We start from the raw sequence: 14,480 nt of genomic DNA, 5'->3' as shown, positions 1-14,480 counted from the left end.
TGGCTGTAATGAGGGGGTGTAGTTGCACTTGCACTTCCACTGCCAGTTGCCTCTGCTGTTTGCTGGCTGGCCGCAAAAGCCGCCACCGCATACCAGGCAAAGTGCAGTCGTCCGCCCTCCCCATTCCCCTCCCAACCGATGATGCCACCTCTCTGAACTCTGCGCTTGCATTAAGTGGCGGTTGGCAAAGTTGTCGACGTTGTGGAACTTAAACAATGCACAAGGCAGGCGACTGCATACAGGAGCCGCCTCTCCATTTTCACCAGGTGCAAGTTGCACCACTGCACCACCCACACAACCATAAGTTGCTCAGGATTCGGTTGGAGGTGAGAGGAGCGGTAGCAGGAGCCGGAGTCCTGGTCATGGAGACTGGGGATTGCCAGCTGTTCTTATGCCTTAAGGACATTAACCTAATCAACGCTCGGTGCAAGGCTCACACTCACACACACACACGATCCGGCTGAATGGGTTGCATAACGAGGGCGGTCTGTTGACACTGGAGGAACATGTGGGAAAACGAGGGGAGTCGGTGGAAAGTGCAAGCGAACCAAGTCGAGTTAAGTTGAGCTGAGGGTATTGACTGCCTGCCCCTGCGAGTTATTGTTTAATGTTTGGGCCGTGATTCCGAACGAGTTGCGAGCTTGTAAGCCAAATGGGCGGAGAACTCTTGCACAGAAAAAAATTAACTATCAAATGCGAAAGAATTTTATTACGAAAAAACCTTATCCAAACAGAAATAAATGTTTAATAGTCAAAATAAGAGTCTAACAGTATGCAGTGAATAAAGGTTAGTCGTTTTCCCATATGAATTCATATCACTTTTGGGCTCAAAATATATTGCTGCGTACTTTTAGTCACCTATTAAGATAAATCAGAAAACCAGCTGTTCTGGGTTCCTCAAAATTAATAATCGAAATCTTGAAATCTAGTGCTCATTCTCAGTGCTACAGTCATGCGAAAAAGTAAATACTTGGAAATGCAAATAGGCTTATGCAATGAGAGCAAGACTTAATTAGAAGGGCAATGCTGCCTACGCCAATAGTACAACCAATGCTTACCTAAGGCAAACTTTTTCCCTTTCAATTATCAAACTGGACGATTGGCGCTTACAAAAAATAATATTATTAAAGACAACGCAAACACGATGATTCGAGTGCATTAAATTAATGTTGATGTAGGGAGAAAAAAAGCTGTAGTGCCACAAAATGAAACTCAACTCGATGTCATTTGCATGTTTGCCTGGACAAACGTGAAAAAACGTAAGGGAGCGGGCGGAAAAAGTGGGAAATCGATGAAATTTTTGCCAGTTAAATGTGACAGGCAGCCACGACCCACGACTCCTCCGATATGGCAGTATAATCGGCCTGACATATATATACGTGTGCATATAGATGCACGTACGAACGCGTAATTATGTCAGCGCTTGATTGTCCGTTCCGCCCTTAGGCGCGTAGCTCCATCGTTTTGTCAGTCCATAAAAGTACATGGCTTTTTCTTTTTTGCATATTGATAAGGCCGCACGTAATGCTCCATTGAACTGCCATAATTGTCATGTGTGCGAAGGCCTGGAAAGCGGGGCGATTTTTACACAAAATTATTTGCAATTATTGCGTAAAACTGCCTGATTTATGAGGGCAATCGAAAACCAATATTATTCCGCAAAATGTTTGAAAAACAATGCAATTAAGCGGCCGACATTGCCTCAAGGCAGGCAATTAATTTATGGCTGCATTTTTAAGTACGATACGTGGCGCAGGCTTTTTCCACTAATAAGGGAGAATAGATAAATTGGAGCAAAAAAATGAATGTAAATAACATACCAAATTTATGCAAATAAATGAGGGATAAAATGGATTTCATCTTTTTTAATGGGTGTGTTATTAAAATAATGGATAAATGCCACGGAAAGCACTTTAAAATTTCAAAGTAGGTGTCTAAAAGTATGCAACAATATATTTTTAATCCAAAAGTGATTTGAGTTCCTACAGGACGACGACTATCCGTTATTCACTGCATACTTTTAGGCACATATTTTGACACTTAAGAGTGAATTTTGGTGATTTTGGTACCCTACATAGATAAGATCTAATTATTATTAGGCCGAAAAACACTGATCTATTCCTTTTATTACTCTGATGCAATATTAAGCAAATAAAAGTCGCCCAACTCCTCGGGGGGCTAATGAGCTGAGTGTGGAAGGCACGTTTGATTGTTGTCAAGCACCGGCGTTTTATCAACTGTCAAACAACCCACTCCAAGTGCTCCAGAACACCCGATCCCGCCCAGAAATTTATGCGGCGCAGCGTATGCCACAGAGAAGCTTGAAGCTCGAGCATGCTCGAGTGTTTGCCCGAGTGTGAGTGCAGGCGTGGGTGTGTAGGTGAGTGGTGTGCGAGTGTGCAGTGTGTGTGGCAGCTTCATTAAATTTGCACGCACAACTCGTGAGCGGCGGGGCGGTGGGAAGTGGGCGGGGCCACCAAGACGAAGCCAGCCAACGTCAGTTCTGTGCAATTTCCAACGCAATCTTCATTTACAACTTAAGTTACAGCACAAACAACTACTACAGCTGCATGCAAACAAATACAAACACACACTCGCCAAAAGTGTAGCCGACTTTTAAGCTGTTGCGAAAACATTTTAGCGCTCGCATGTGTAGGGACATGAATATGTGTCTGTGTGTGTGTGTGCATTACGGGGAGTTACGACTACTACATAACTAACCCCACAAAGGCCCCCCTTAGTTATGCCTATGGGACTCGGGAGTCGCCCGAATAACAGGATATGCCAGGCAGAAATTTATTAGGAGCATTGCACACTTTTGTGCGTTCACTTGAAAAATGACAACTTTAATTTAGCTACAAACACAAAGCCAACAGCCAGCCGAGTAAGAGATGAGTAACGCCCAGCAGACGAGAAAAGGGCTGGAAGACAAAAGCGCCAGCCAGACAATGAGAAGTCCCAGGGCATGGGAATGGGAAGTGGGAATGGAAATGGAAGGGAAGGAAAAGTTGAAAGAGGGCCAACGGAGTGCGAAGAAAGGGCTCAGAGACTATTCCCGGGGCTAGATCTGCTTTTGTCAGCTAGCCACAGACATTGGCTTCGCATTCCGACACGAGGAGAAAAAATCATTCCTTTTCGATAGCCGAAAGCTCTATCTCGTACACAAATTCATTTATTATTGTACAGTTGGCAAATACTCTTACTACTTTTCAATTAAAAACATAAAATTTAAAATTAAAAAAATACGTAACATGTGAAAGCGATAACCAAAAGCATACCGAGTGGGACCATCCAATTATTTGTTAGATTACTGTGCAACTAATCAGAAGCAACTCTGGTTTAATCAGATGCCATAATTGGAATGAGCCTTGTTTAATTACTATTTTGAAATCACTTATTAAGGTGTTCAAAAGAATGCAGTAAGATAAATAACGTCGACCTTAGGATTCAAAATAAACTGTTGCATATTTTTGGGCTTACTTATAAGTGGTTTCCAAACCCAATAAATTATGAAGATTCTATAATATGTAAGTTTAGGTTTATTTAGCTATTTACCCATGAAATGAGCTTTAAGATTTTTGTATTATTTCCAATTGAATGGCAAATTTTCGAGACATTTACTTTCTCAGTGGATCTGATAGCTGCCGGCTACAGTTGACTTTCGGATCGCACAAACCAGGAATGGAAACAGGGAGGACACTCGGTAGTTGTCCTTCGCAGGGAGTTGCCACACCCAAGCCCCTCCTCCCACGCCGCTCGTCTCAGATGAATATTAATTACCATTTGAAAGCTTGTCATACACTTGTGTAAATTTATCAACAACAACAGGAGTGCTGGCAGGAAGACAACAAGAATGCCAGTAGAGCGGGCGGAAAAGCCGGAGCTGGATCTGAAGGAGACAATAAGCAGAGTTGTCAAAGAGCAACAAACGAGGGGCACAGAGTTAGGCATGAAAATAGCTTTGAAAGTGCAGGAGATTAGGCCAGGATTTGCATGCATAGGGAAAACATTTCGTAAGGACGCTCCACATCGTTCGACTCCTTCTTCAGCTTTTCAATCAATTCTGCTGGCTGCCGGCCGTTTGCCTTCTGTAAATTCGAAAATAAATGCATGAGCCCTGAACGCATTCTACATGCAACAAGAACAAGGCAATGTAATTGATACTCCCCCCTTTCAGCATAAGTTGTCCTTGAATCATTTTTCTCCTTATGTCGTTTGGGACCCGAAATTCCAGTGGAGTTGGAAGTGCAACTAAGTACACAGTCACCAAATCCGGATGGGATTCATTTCAATGTTGACAGATAAAAATAGCTCACTAATTGTCATTTTCAAGGAAAAATAGAAAATCGTAGGTTATTTTTAAGTGAAACTAAACATAAATTTTACCACAAAAATATTCGTTTTTTAATTACAACTTTTACTATATTTTTCTGTGTGTCTCCGACTTATCGACCTAATCGGCTTATTCTGTTTGCATGCCTTTCGATTGCAGGTACCACCTACACACAACCACAGAATATCAACGCCAAGTCGGTGCAGAAAACACAGCCCTCCGAGCGTCGGGAAGCCATCAGCAGGAGCAGCAGCAGTCCCAGTTGGCCGAGCAGCATATCAGCCGAGTTGGCCGACAACGATGCAGTTGACCACCGCGGCGGTGGTAAGCCGGCAAAATGCGCCAAAAACTGCCAGAAGGCCAGGGCCAAGTGGGCCAAGTGGCGTGGTGCGCTGAAGCTGAAGCCACATCACCAGGCCCACCGCGCTGCGTTGCACAAGGAGGCCAGGCAAAGGCAGCGCCGCGAAACGGAGGAGGAGGAACTGGACTCCCTGCTCCACGCAGCCAGCTCGACCAGCACCTCCACAGCCGTGGCCACCACAGTGCAGGCCATCAGCACGAGTTCCCTGGCCACCGGCCGCAGTTCTTCGTTCCACAACGAAACCAAGGCCAAGCGGCCGCGGTCCACGCTCCATTTGGCGCCCGAGGACATGCAGCCCAAGCCCAAGGAGCCGGTGATCATCATCGACGATGTGGAGGAGTTCGACAGCGGCACCAGCACCAGCGACTTGATTGCCCGCAAGAGCCGCGAGGAGGCGGAGCAGCAGGAGGAGGAGGACGAGGAGGGTCCGGTAGAGCCCAGGGTCCTGCCCCTGCGGCCAGTGCCGCCCAATCCCTACGAGGCCGAGGAGATGTCCGTCGTCTACGCGGAGCAGCACTCCGAGATCAAGCTGATGTGCGAGGTGGACCTGGACATTGCCACCAGCATGTGGTACAAGAATGGCCAGGTGAGTTGGGCAGTCAGGGTCGCTAAACAGTTTGCCCCTCGGTCCTGCAAAGAGCCTCTCAAGCTGTCAGGAGCCGCCAACTTGGCTGACTTTAATTGCATTCTTAGCCTTCTGCATTCTTTCTTTATTCTTTGTTTGTCTGTCTCTCTGTCTGACTGCTGCTGGCTTTATTCCCATTCTGGCCGAGACGTCTCGAGTGGCAGGGCTTTTGCTCTGTGTCTGACTCCGGTCCTTTGTCGCTTAACTGCCGCATTATGCAAATAGGATAATCGTTATTATTTGATAGTTTCTGATGTCAAAAGCGCCGGGCTCAGAGAGACAGAGAGCTCATCTTTCGAGGGCCGCATTTTTGCTCGATTGCCTCATTATGCAGCAACGAGGGCTTCTAATTACAAGTTTTTACCATGCCATAACGCCCACAAGTTGGCTACAAGCGATGGCTGAACTCGAATTTGCTTAAAAAAAGAAGGGGAAAACCTGAAAACATGAGGTAAAAGTTAAGCCGCCGGCAAAGCCGAAAGTTATTGAGTTGTAATTGCGAACGCAAACAGTTTCAAGCTCCTGGGGCAAAAAAGCTCTCAACGTAATGCAATTATAACAGTTTGCCGAGTGCTAAGAATGTTTTGCATACACTTTTTGCAAACAAATATATGGTCTACGAAGGAGATAATTCCAAAAAGAGGAGGTGGAAATGCCGTAATGCTAATGGAATCCTCAGTAGTTATGGTTGTGAAGTTTACTTTAAAAATTAAAATTATGGTTGGCTGGTAAATTGATTAACAGATTATTACTGGAGTTGATCGAAGGAATTATTTTTTACTCCTTACCAAAAAACCGTGAATTCTTAAGCAATGCTTTTTGAGTATAGACCTATATGAAATCCCAGCAGCTATTCCTCTCAAGAGATCCTCACTTTATGAACCGTTGCAATTTGGCTTTCAAGCCTCAGTTAGTTGGCCAAGTTAGTAGGCCTCCGCATTGGTGCAAATATGTATGTGGGCCCCAACCGAGGAGCCTCTTGTGCAGGTGTAAATACAACAAGCTGGCAGGCCAAGTTGTTGATGGGCAAATAATAGTTGCAACTAACACGGCAACAGCAGCAGCATCAGAGTTGCAGCCGCCAGCAGCAATGGCACTTTGTGTACGTGTCGGAACTATTTGTTGTGGATGTTGTTGATGCTGCCACTGGTGTTGCTGTTGTCTGTGGCAGTTAACTGGCTGTTGCTGTTGCCTTTGCACTTGCAATCTGCAACCTGCAAGCGGCAACTCGACGCGTGGCGGGTGAAAAAGAGTTGCATACTTGTGGGCAAAGCTGGCTAACATTGTTAGAGCCACAAGCTGCGATTGTTTGCCTACTTGTTGTTACTTGCATATGCATATTGGATTCCGCTGGAAGCCGTAGCCAAAGCCACCAAGTTGCCTGTCAGCAATTTGAACCTGGGATTGCTAGAAGCGTTTTGCAGTGTGATTGCATTCGCATTAGCTATTTTATTTGGCGAGAAATGTGTCCAATACTGCGAATCCACGCTTCCAACCAAGCGGGGTGTCTTGTCTCCTGTCGTCTCGCCTTTGTTGTTGGCAATTTGTTGGCTTTATAGTGCCATATTTTTCGCCCGGCGACAATTGCCAGACATAAACCTTAACCCAACGGCAACAGAGTCGTCGGAAATAGGAGTTTTACGGCTGCAGCCGCCTTGTTGCCTTGTTGCACACTTTGTGGCCCTGGCAAGCTTATTTATGGCCCGGCTCTCAGGTTTAAGGTCAACAAACCCGCTTGGCTGGCATAAATCCTATCTAGCTGCGCCCCGATAAGCCGCCATTAGTCAATTAGGCGGGAACTTAAGACGCAGCATTAATGGGCAACTTGCCAGCCCCGAGGCGTCCTAGATGCAAGTGCAGCTAAGAGCGTAAATCACATCAGCCGGGGCAAATTAATCAGTCAGCCTCAGAAGTCCCAAATGAAAATGAGCGACAATGCGGTGCCACTTAGTGGGGAGATGGCAGAGTTGGAAAAGCCGGGAAAGCCGAGCAAGCGCGTCTTAAGTTGCTAACACGCCGCCTGCCCCGTACCTTTGACAAGTTTATTAAGTTAGTTACAATGTCGACGCTGGTCGACGGCTGCTCCTGCCAACTTTGAGTGCTCCGATGGCAAATAAAATCAACGCCAATGCAGCAGGAACAGCAGGAGCAGCAGGAACAGCCGGAGCATCCATCGTATCTCGCATCTCCGTCTGCCATCGCAGCACATTTCCCAGCGGTGCAATTGTATTAGTTGTGTTAAAACAAAAGCCAGCCATGTGTAAGCGCCAAAGAACAGGATGAGGATGGGGATGGGGATGAGGCCGAGGATAAGCGGTGGCATCCTGGAGCGGGAGATAGAACAACAGTAACGAGCAGGCTGCGGCAATTACAACAGTGATGCGGCAACAATGTGAGCAAGAGTGTTGCAGGTTGGGAAGCATTCGAAAAAGCCAAATGTCAGCTAACCTCCTAGTGAATGCCCTTTCTTTCCTAAAGAAGAATAAATTCAGATATAACACAGAACATCCACACACTAAAAAAACACGTTGCGGTTAAATCGAAGTGCGCATGGTTAAATTCTGGCATATTGTTTTTACCGTGCAATACCGATTTCTCTCCCTCGGATATTCCAAATATAGCGAGATAGTGCTTAACGATAAAATTGATCATTATTTCATATCAAGTTTTTTTTTGGTGCGTAAAAGTTGGAACATACTGGAAAAATCCCTACAGCTTGTAAATTAAGCACAATAAAAACATTCAGAAGAAAACCCAACAGTAACATACTGAGAAAGCCACTTTAAAACTTACTGAAAAATCCAAGAAAGTAATACAATTTAAATTAACCAGAATACACAGAAAATGTAATAAAAACTAACAGAAGAAATCTAGAAGAAAGCGGAAATAAATGATACAAAATGAACCCACCAACAGCAAGATGCAGGAGAAACCCCAGAAAAAATATATCAAGTTGTAGCCAAGCGAGGGCTTTAAGAAATATATATATATTTCGTGATTATCCCCAGTTGCTCCATGTGCCCATTGACTTTGGTCCTTGGCATCCCACATTCCTCACCACCCACTCCCTCGTTTTCCCACTCCGACCCCCGTTTTCCCCTCCAAGCACCATTGCATTGCAACTGCGGCAATGACATGCGACAAGTGTTGCACTGACAGCTTGCAACATGAGCGACTTTTGTTGTACTTTCTAGAGCGTTGCACAATGCATTAGAGTCCCCGAGCGGGAACAACAGCTAAGGAGTTCATCCCATCCAGGATTCAGGATGCAGGTTCCTGGATTCAGTAGCCTCCCACTTCTAGTGTCTGCTTGTGTGAGTGCCAAGGAATTTATTGTTGAAAATTATCAAGAGGCTAATATATTTGCCGAAAGCAATTTCAAGTTAGTGGCTCGGGGTCGCGGAAGGAGAAGGATGTGGACGTGGATGTGGATGTAGACGGGGATGAGGGGCAGATAGCGCGACAGTCAGTGAGCAATGTTGGCTGACAAGATTTTTGCAATTCCAAGCAAGTGATAGATATAAGTAGCCATTTCTCCCTGCTCCTTGGGCTCCACTCGAAGGAAATAAGCGCCTGTTTGGAATGGTTGATGCTGAAGGAATGCCCTTTCGCTCAGCAGCAGCTTGAAGCTAATTGTCAGCGGGTGTCAATGAAGTGTGCACTCAAAAGTGGCTTTTATTATTTTTCGCATTCGCAGAAAGGAATGCCAATTTAGGGCCAACAAATTAAAACAGAAAATTTATAATATAAATTTGCATTATTATTCATGCAGAAGGGGGAGCAAAAATTAAATGTAAATCGCGAATCGGCGCAAAGTTAGCCAACAATGCAATTAGAGAATTACAAAACCCTCAACTGTCCACTGATAACGTGGCCGCAAATTATGCAAAGTTATGCGTGCTCGCCTTCAAAATATTCAGCAATTTATGCGAATCGAGGCAGCTGACAACACAGATGCCCACACACACTCCATTTCGCCCTTTTGCCGTGGAAAAACAAAACCGTCTGAATTCATAATTACCCGAAAACAGAAACGCAGCCAGAGGATCGCCAACAATGGGCAGGCCCGAAACAATCGAGCGTGTAATCCGGCCGAAACGCTCGATGCTGTAAACAAGGATTTGCCACGCTCATTTAACGCTTTTGTCCGGCGGCCATGTTGCCAAACCAGAAAAATCCAACACGACCAGGTGCCAAAGGCCTGGTCACTGGACGCTGGACGCCAGCCGGAGTGGTAGTGGATGCAGTGGATGCCAAAAAGCCTCGGATCGCCATCGACCTCATAAATTTCCAACTGAATGCCCCGCTGCACAGGCACGCAAAATCCAGTTTCCACTTTGCCAGTCGCCAGTTTGCCATTGCCAGTTTGCCATTGCCAGTTTGCCATTTTGCCAGTTGCCAGTCAAATGCGTCGTTGGTTAATAAATTTTCTGCAAATGGCCGTTGCGGCGACTGCGGCAAATGCGCGCCGGAAGTCGCACACACGCACACATCGATTCCACAGGGGGATTCGGGTATTCCCCCTTTTTGGGAAGTGAAATTCATATACGCATAAATATTTGCACTGCATTTGAAAAATATACACCAAGCGAATCGTAAGCTGTAACAAAAACGGCCAATGGCAAACTCAAACGCACAAACGGAACCGGATGTGCACCATACAAATATTCTGTTTACAGATTTTTTACGGATTTTCTATGCCATTCCTCTTTCAATTTTTTCCCCGGTCAATAGTGCCAGTTTTTGTGCAAGGCTTTATTCTGAAAAAAAATCCCAGCTTGAATTTTCGGTTTCTATTCTTATTTTAAATGCTAATTTACACCAAAAAATGATTTATTTTCAAAAAAAAATTTTAAGCTCACTGAAAGTTTTATTTGTATATGTCTTTTTATGAAACTGTCAATATAATTTATTGGCTGATGGTAAAATAATATATAAGAAAGAAATATACACAAAAATATAAAAAAAATTAAAAAAAAATATACCCACAACAAAGAGTTGATATCAAACGATGATGAATTTGATGTTATATGGTATTAATTTTGACTTGATATCCACGAAATGTAAGCCACAAGCCACTTGGAATTTAAGATGTGTCTTTCTGCGTCCCACTCATGTATTTTTAAGCGCTTTCGCACTCTATTTCGAATTGAGAAAACTAGTTATTTAAGCCACAGAATCTCCGAGAGATACAATAAATTTACCATGCGCATATCGATATGATCCCGGCGTGTTTTTGAGTACAATTGAGTAGCGAGTGGATAGCCTGGCAATTTAATGAGCCTCAGACAGTTCTTTTCACGCGGACCGCCTTAATCCAAGCCCAAAAGTTAATCTCTTTGCCTGCAAATGCAATTAAAATTGTGTTTCATTTATGGCCGCCGCCCGCTGACCGCGCTCTTTTTAGCCCGGCATTTAATTGGCACTTAAACGCATTAAGCGTGCGAAACATTTCCACATGTATTCATATATCTTTTTTGCTTTTGCATTCTTCATAATTTTTATTCGCGCTCTGCGGCTGAAGCATTTGAATGCGCACATAAATTTCCGTTTGCATTAAGCCCGAGGCAGACGGACAGGCAGCGGGATGGCCAACAACTATTGGTAACAGTTTTTAAGCCGCCAGTTCATTGTTGCCACATTACCAGTGGATAACATGTGTGTGGCAATGGGGGTGGTGTTGCATCGTCCTCATTTAATTGTCATTACGGGTATTGTGTTTGTTTGAAACGAAATGTAATAAAATTCCCGCGATGGCTAAGTGTAAATAAATGGATATGAAAACATTAAATGCAATTGTTTCGCCCGCCAAGCGCGATGGGGAGGTGGGTTTTGGGCCGGCGGATTGCATTTAATGGGGGAAATTTATGGGCATTTAATGCGCTGCATTAAAAGTTTCAAAAGGCGCTTTGCATAATTCCGCCAATGACATTAGCCTTAACGCCGCACAAACTTATCCCTGCGATCTCCTCCTTGTCTCTTCCAGGTGGTCCACGCCATGGACCGCACCGCCCGCGTCACCGACTACCGCTTTATTAAGGAGGCTAATGGCGCGCTAACCATCACCAACGTCATGCTCGAGGACGACGGCAAGTGGCAATGCGAAGCGGAGAACACGAGGCGCTACACGGAGAACGCGCGACCCGTCAAGCTGGTCGTCCTCGGTGAGTATCCCCCAGCCCAATCTCTATCCCGATCCCAGTTCTACTCCTTGGGCCAGTCACGACTTGGCCAACAGCTTAGACAAATATTAAGGGGTCTTCGTGTCGTTCCATTTGCCAAATTAGCCGGCAACGAGGCCACGTCGGGAATGGTTTGGCTCTTGGCAAAATGCTCGCTTTTATGGCCAAGCCATCACTGGGAGCAAGGAGCGCTCACGAAATTAAGATAAGGTCATGCTCTCGAAATGGCAAACATCAGGATTCCCTCCTTTTAATCTAACGAAATTTTGTCTTTCGAGGGTACATGACTTAGGCTTCGTTTATTGATTTAAGAATTATTCGTAAGATTTATGCTACATTTTTATCACAAGATGAATTCATAGAATTTATATGTTATGTTTTATGTAAGCCTTAACACTAACCTTTGAATTGAATACCTCAATGACATTTTAGAATTCTTATGTTTGTAGAATTTAAAAACTGTACTAATAAATATTCTATAAATGAAGCTGATCTCTAAATCAATAATAACGAACTGTAACACGTACAATAAAGATTCTATGATCCTTCAGGATATCTTAAAATTATTACTCTATAGAGTCAGTTCAAATAATAAATGTAAATTCATTTAAATCATTAATTACTTATAAAATAATTTTCAAAATATTAAATTAAAACTAACTGCGGCACTAAGACAAAATTAAATACATCACATATTTCTATAATGTTTTTCTTAATAACTATCTTATTATTTAGTGGTATTAAATTAGTTTAATTAATATCCTCTGTTAAATATATAAAATTTATCCGAAATTATGTGATAAGAAATGCCATGTATATTAAAGCAAACTGACTAATGATCTTTATTTCCATCCCAATTATAGATCGCCCCAAGCCGCCGTATCTGCTGATCGACTCCCGCCGCCTGGACGCCAGCAACCTGTTCGTACCCGTCAAGGAGAACTCCGAGCTGAACCTGGCCTGCGTGAGCGAGGGCGGCAACCCGCGACCCTCGCTCACCTGGGAGGTCCTGCTCAGTCCCGGCGTCGACCGGCATGCCCAAAAGGTGTCCGCCGAGGTCCTGGAGCTGGAGGAGATCAAGGGCGAGAAGGTAAGCCGGCGGGGTAATGCACCGAGTCCGATGAGTGACAAGTGGCGGTCCCACCTCGACTGGGATTGGTAATGGCTGTCTGCTGGTGGAGTGGAGAAACCACAGCTTCGCCGGCCTGCAAACACATTAGGTGTGGCCAACAGCGGCTGCCGGCACAAACAACGGCTCTTCCGGACGACTGAGTGAGCCCAGTTTGCGGTTGGGCCGAAATTTGTTTGTCTTGCACTCGAGCATAATGAAAAGCAGACATTTCGGTTGAGCAATGCAGCAGTTTAGTCAGCTCGGCGTACGTAACTCCCACTTCCACTTCCACCTCCCCCACTTCCACCTGTCAAACACAGTGAGTGTGTGTGTTTGTGTGTAGATGTTTGTCGCTCGGACCCTAAATGCCACAAATTTGCGTGTTCGGCTGGTCACAAACCCAACCTCATGGCCCCCCGATGATTGATTGAAAACTGTGCCAACAAAATTTCCATGCGGCTCTGGGGGGGTGGTGAGTCGAGCACTACTCCATGAGGTGGGCGCCCTTGCCCTTGGACTTTAATTTAAATTAATGATGTCGCGCTGATAACAGGCCTGACTAATTGGCCGCCCGAACAGCCGCCTGTCTGTCATTTGGCCCAATTTGCCAGTGTTTAGCATAAATTTTGAATGCGAATTTTATCAGGCTTACCATCCTCTTCCCCTGCAGGTCGACAAAGACGGCTACAAAATCAACAGTGGCGCGAAGAGCGAGGCCCGATTACCAGCGGTCTACAGGGCCCATCACAACGCTCGGATCCTGTGCGTCATGGAACATCCCACGCTGAAGATTCGCCAAAACGCCTCGCTTCTGCTGGATGTGCAATGTAAGTTTTGGATTGGTATTTAGTATATTAAAGTACATCATTAGTACAGCCTTTTACAATTCCTAAGGATTTCTAACGTTATTTTCCCTTAGTAATTTCTTATTGACATAATTTCTTGCATTTTTTTTAACTTACAACATTTTTGTATACATTAAATAAAAGTTTAATCGAAATATGGTAGAATAGATAAAAATTGTAGTGGTCAACACACAAAAAAAAAACTTGGTAAAATCAACTGTAATAATTGTCAAACAGGCCCCAACCAGCAAAATTGTCAACTCTACTAAGTAAATAGTTATTCCACAACAACAAAATACACACAATTAGCAAAGACACACACCCAAAGCAAAAACAAAATACACGTAACTACTTTAATAGTTACGTAACTATCTTTGTTGGTAAATTTTACCAAGCAAATTTTTTTGTGTGTATGAATTGGCGCTGGAAAATGAAATTTACGAGAATTCGTTTATTAAAAGGAGATTTTTTATCTCTTTATAACGAAAAATCCCACAAGCACTTGTCAAATGCTTCTTCTTAACAAATGCCCATACTTCATATTTTAAAGACCCAATTTAAAAAAAGTTCCAAGACTTTTTAGACCGGAATAACTACACTTATCCCAGAAATAACTAATGCTTCAGTGAGTCATCGTGCTAAGGTCACAAAAACTTTTTAATAAATGCCAAACAGGCCGTAAATCTCCCGTGTTTAATTACCCCAAGGAGGGCAAAAAACGAGAGTGGAATGATGTAAATAAGAGTGAAAACCAAAAGTAAATGTTGATTGAAAAGTTAAATTGCGAAAGTTAACACACGCCACAAGCCGGGACAAGAGCTACGGCCAGAATTTCAAGCTGAGGGCGAGTTGGGCAGAGAATAAAACAACAGGGAAAATTATTATGCACCTGCAGTGAACAAAGTCAACGGAGCAACTGAAAGCAAAGGTGAAATTGTATTAATTGAAACAGCACAAAAAGGGAGCGGGTGAAAAACGAAATCAAATTGCAATGAAACTGGCCGAAGGAGGGCGAAAAAAAAA

At 44.2% G+C, this 14,480-nt stretch overlaps 1 protein-coding gene across 1 annotated transcript in view; it reads left to right on the top strand.

The window, feature by feature from the left end:
* The window catches only part of tei (teiresias), a 94,706-nt gene that overhangs the window by 52,229 nt on the left and 27,997 nt on the right, over nt 1-14,480 (top strand). Inside the window, exons 2-5 of the mRNA XM_044392702.2 lie at nt 4,493-5,280; nt 11,306-11,483; nt 12,365-12,591; nt 13,283-13,439. Of these exons, the coding sequence (XP_044248637.1) occupies nt 4,493-5,280; nt 11,306-11,483; nt 12,365-12,591; nt 13,283-13,439 (1,350 nt within the window). The remainder of the gene's footprint in view (nt 1-4,492; nt 5,281-11,305; nt 11,484-12,364; nt 12,592-13,282; nt 13,440-14,480) is intronic.

Source organism: Drosophila takahashii, chromosome 2R (assembly GCF_030179915.1).
Source record: "Drosophila takahashii strain IR98-3 E-12201 chromosome 2R, DtakHiC1v2, whole genome shotgun sequence".
In the NCBI taxonomy this organism is placed as follows: Eukaryota; Metazoa; Arthropoda; class Insecta; order Diptera; family Drosophilidae; genus Drosophila; species Drosophila takahashii.
Note: the sequence above shows the minus strand (reverse complement) of the source record. Positions and strands in the feature narration are given on the sequence as shown.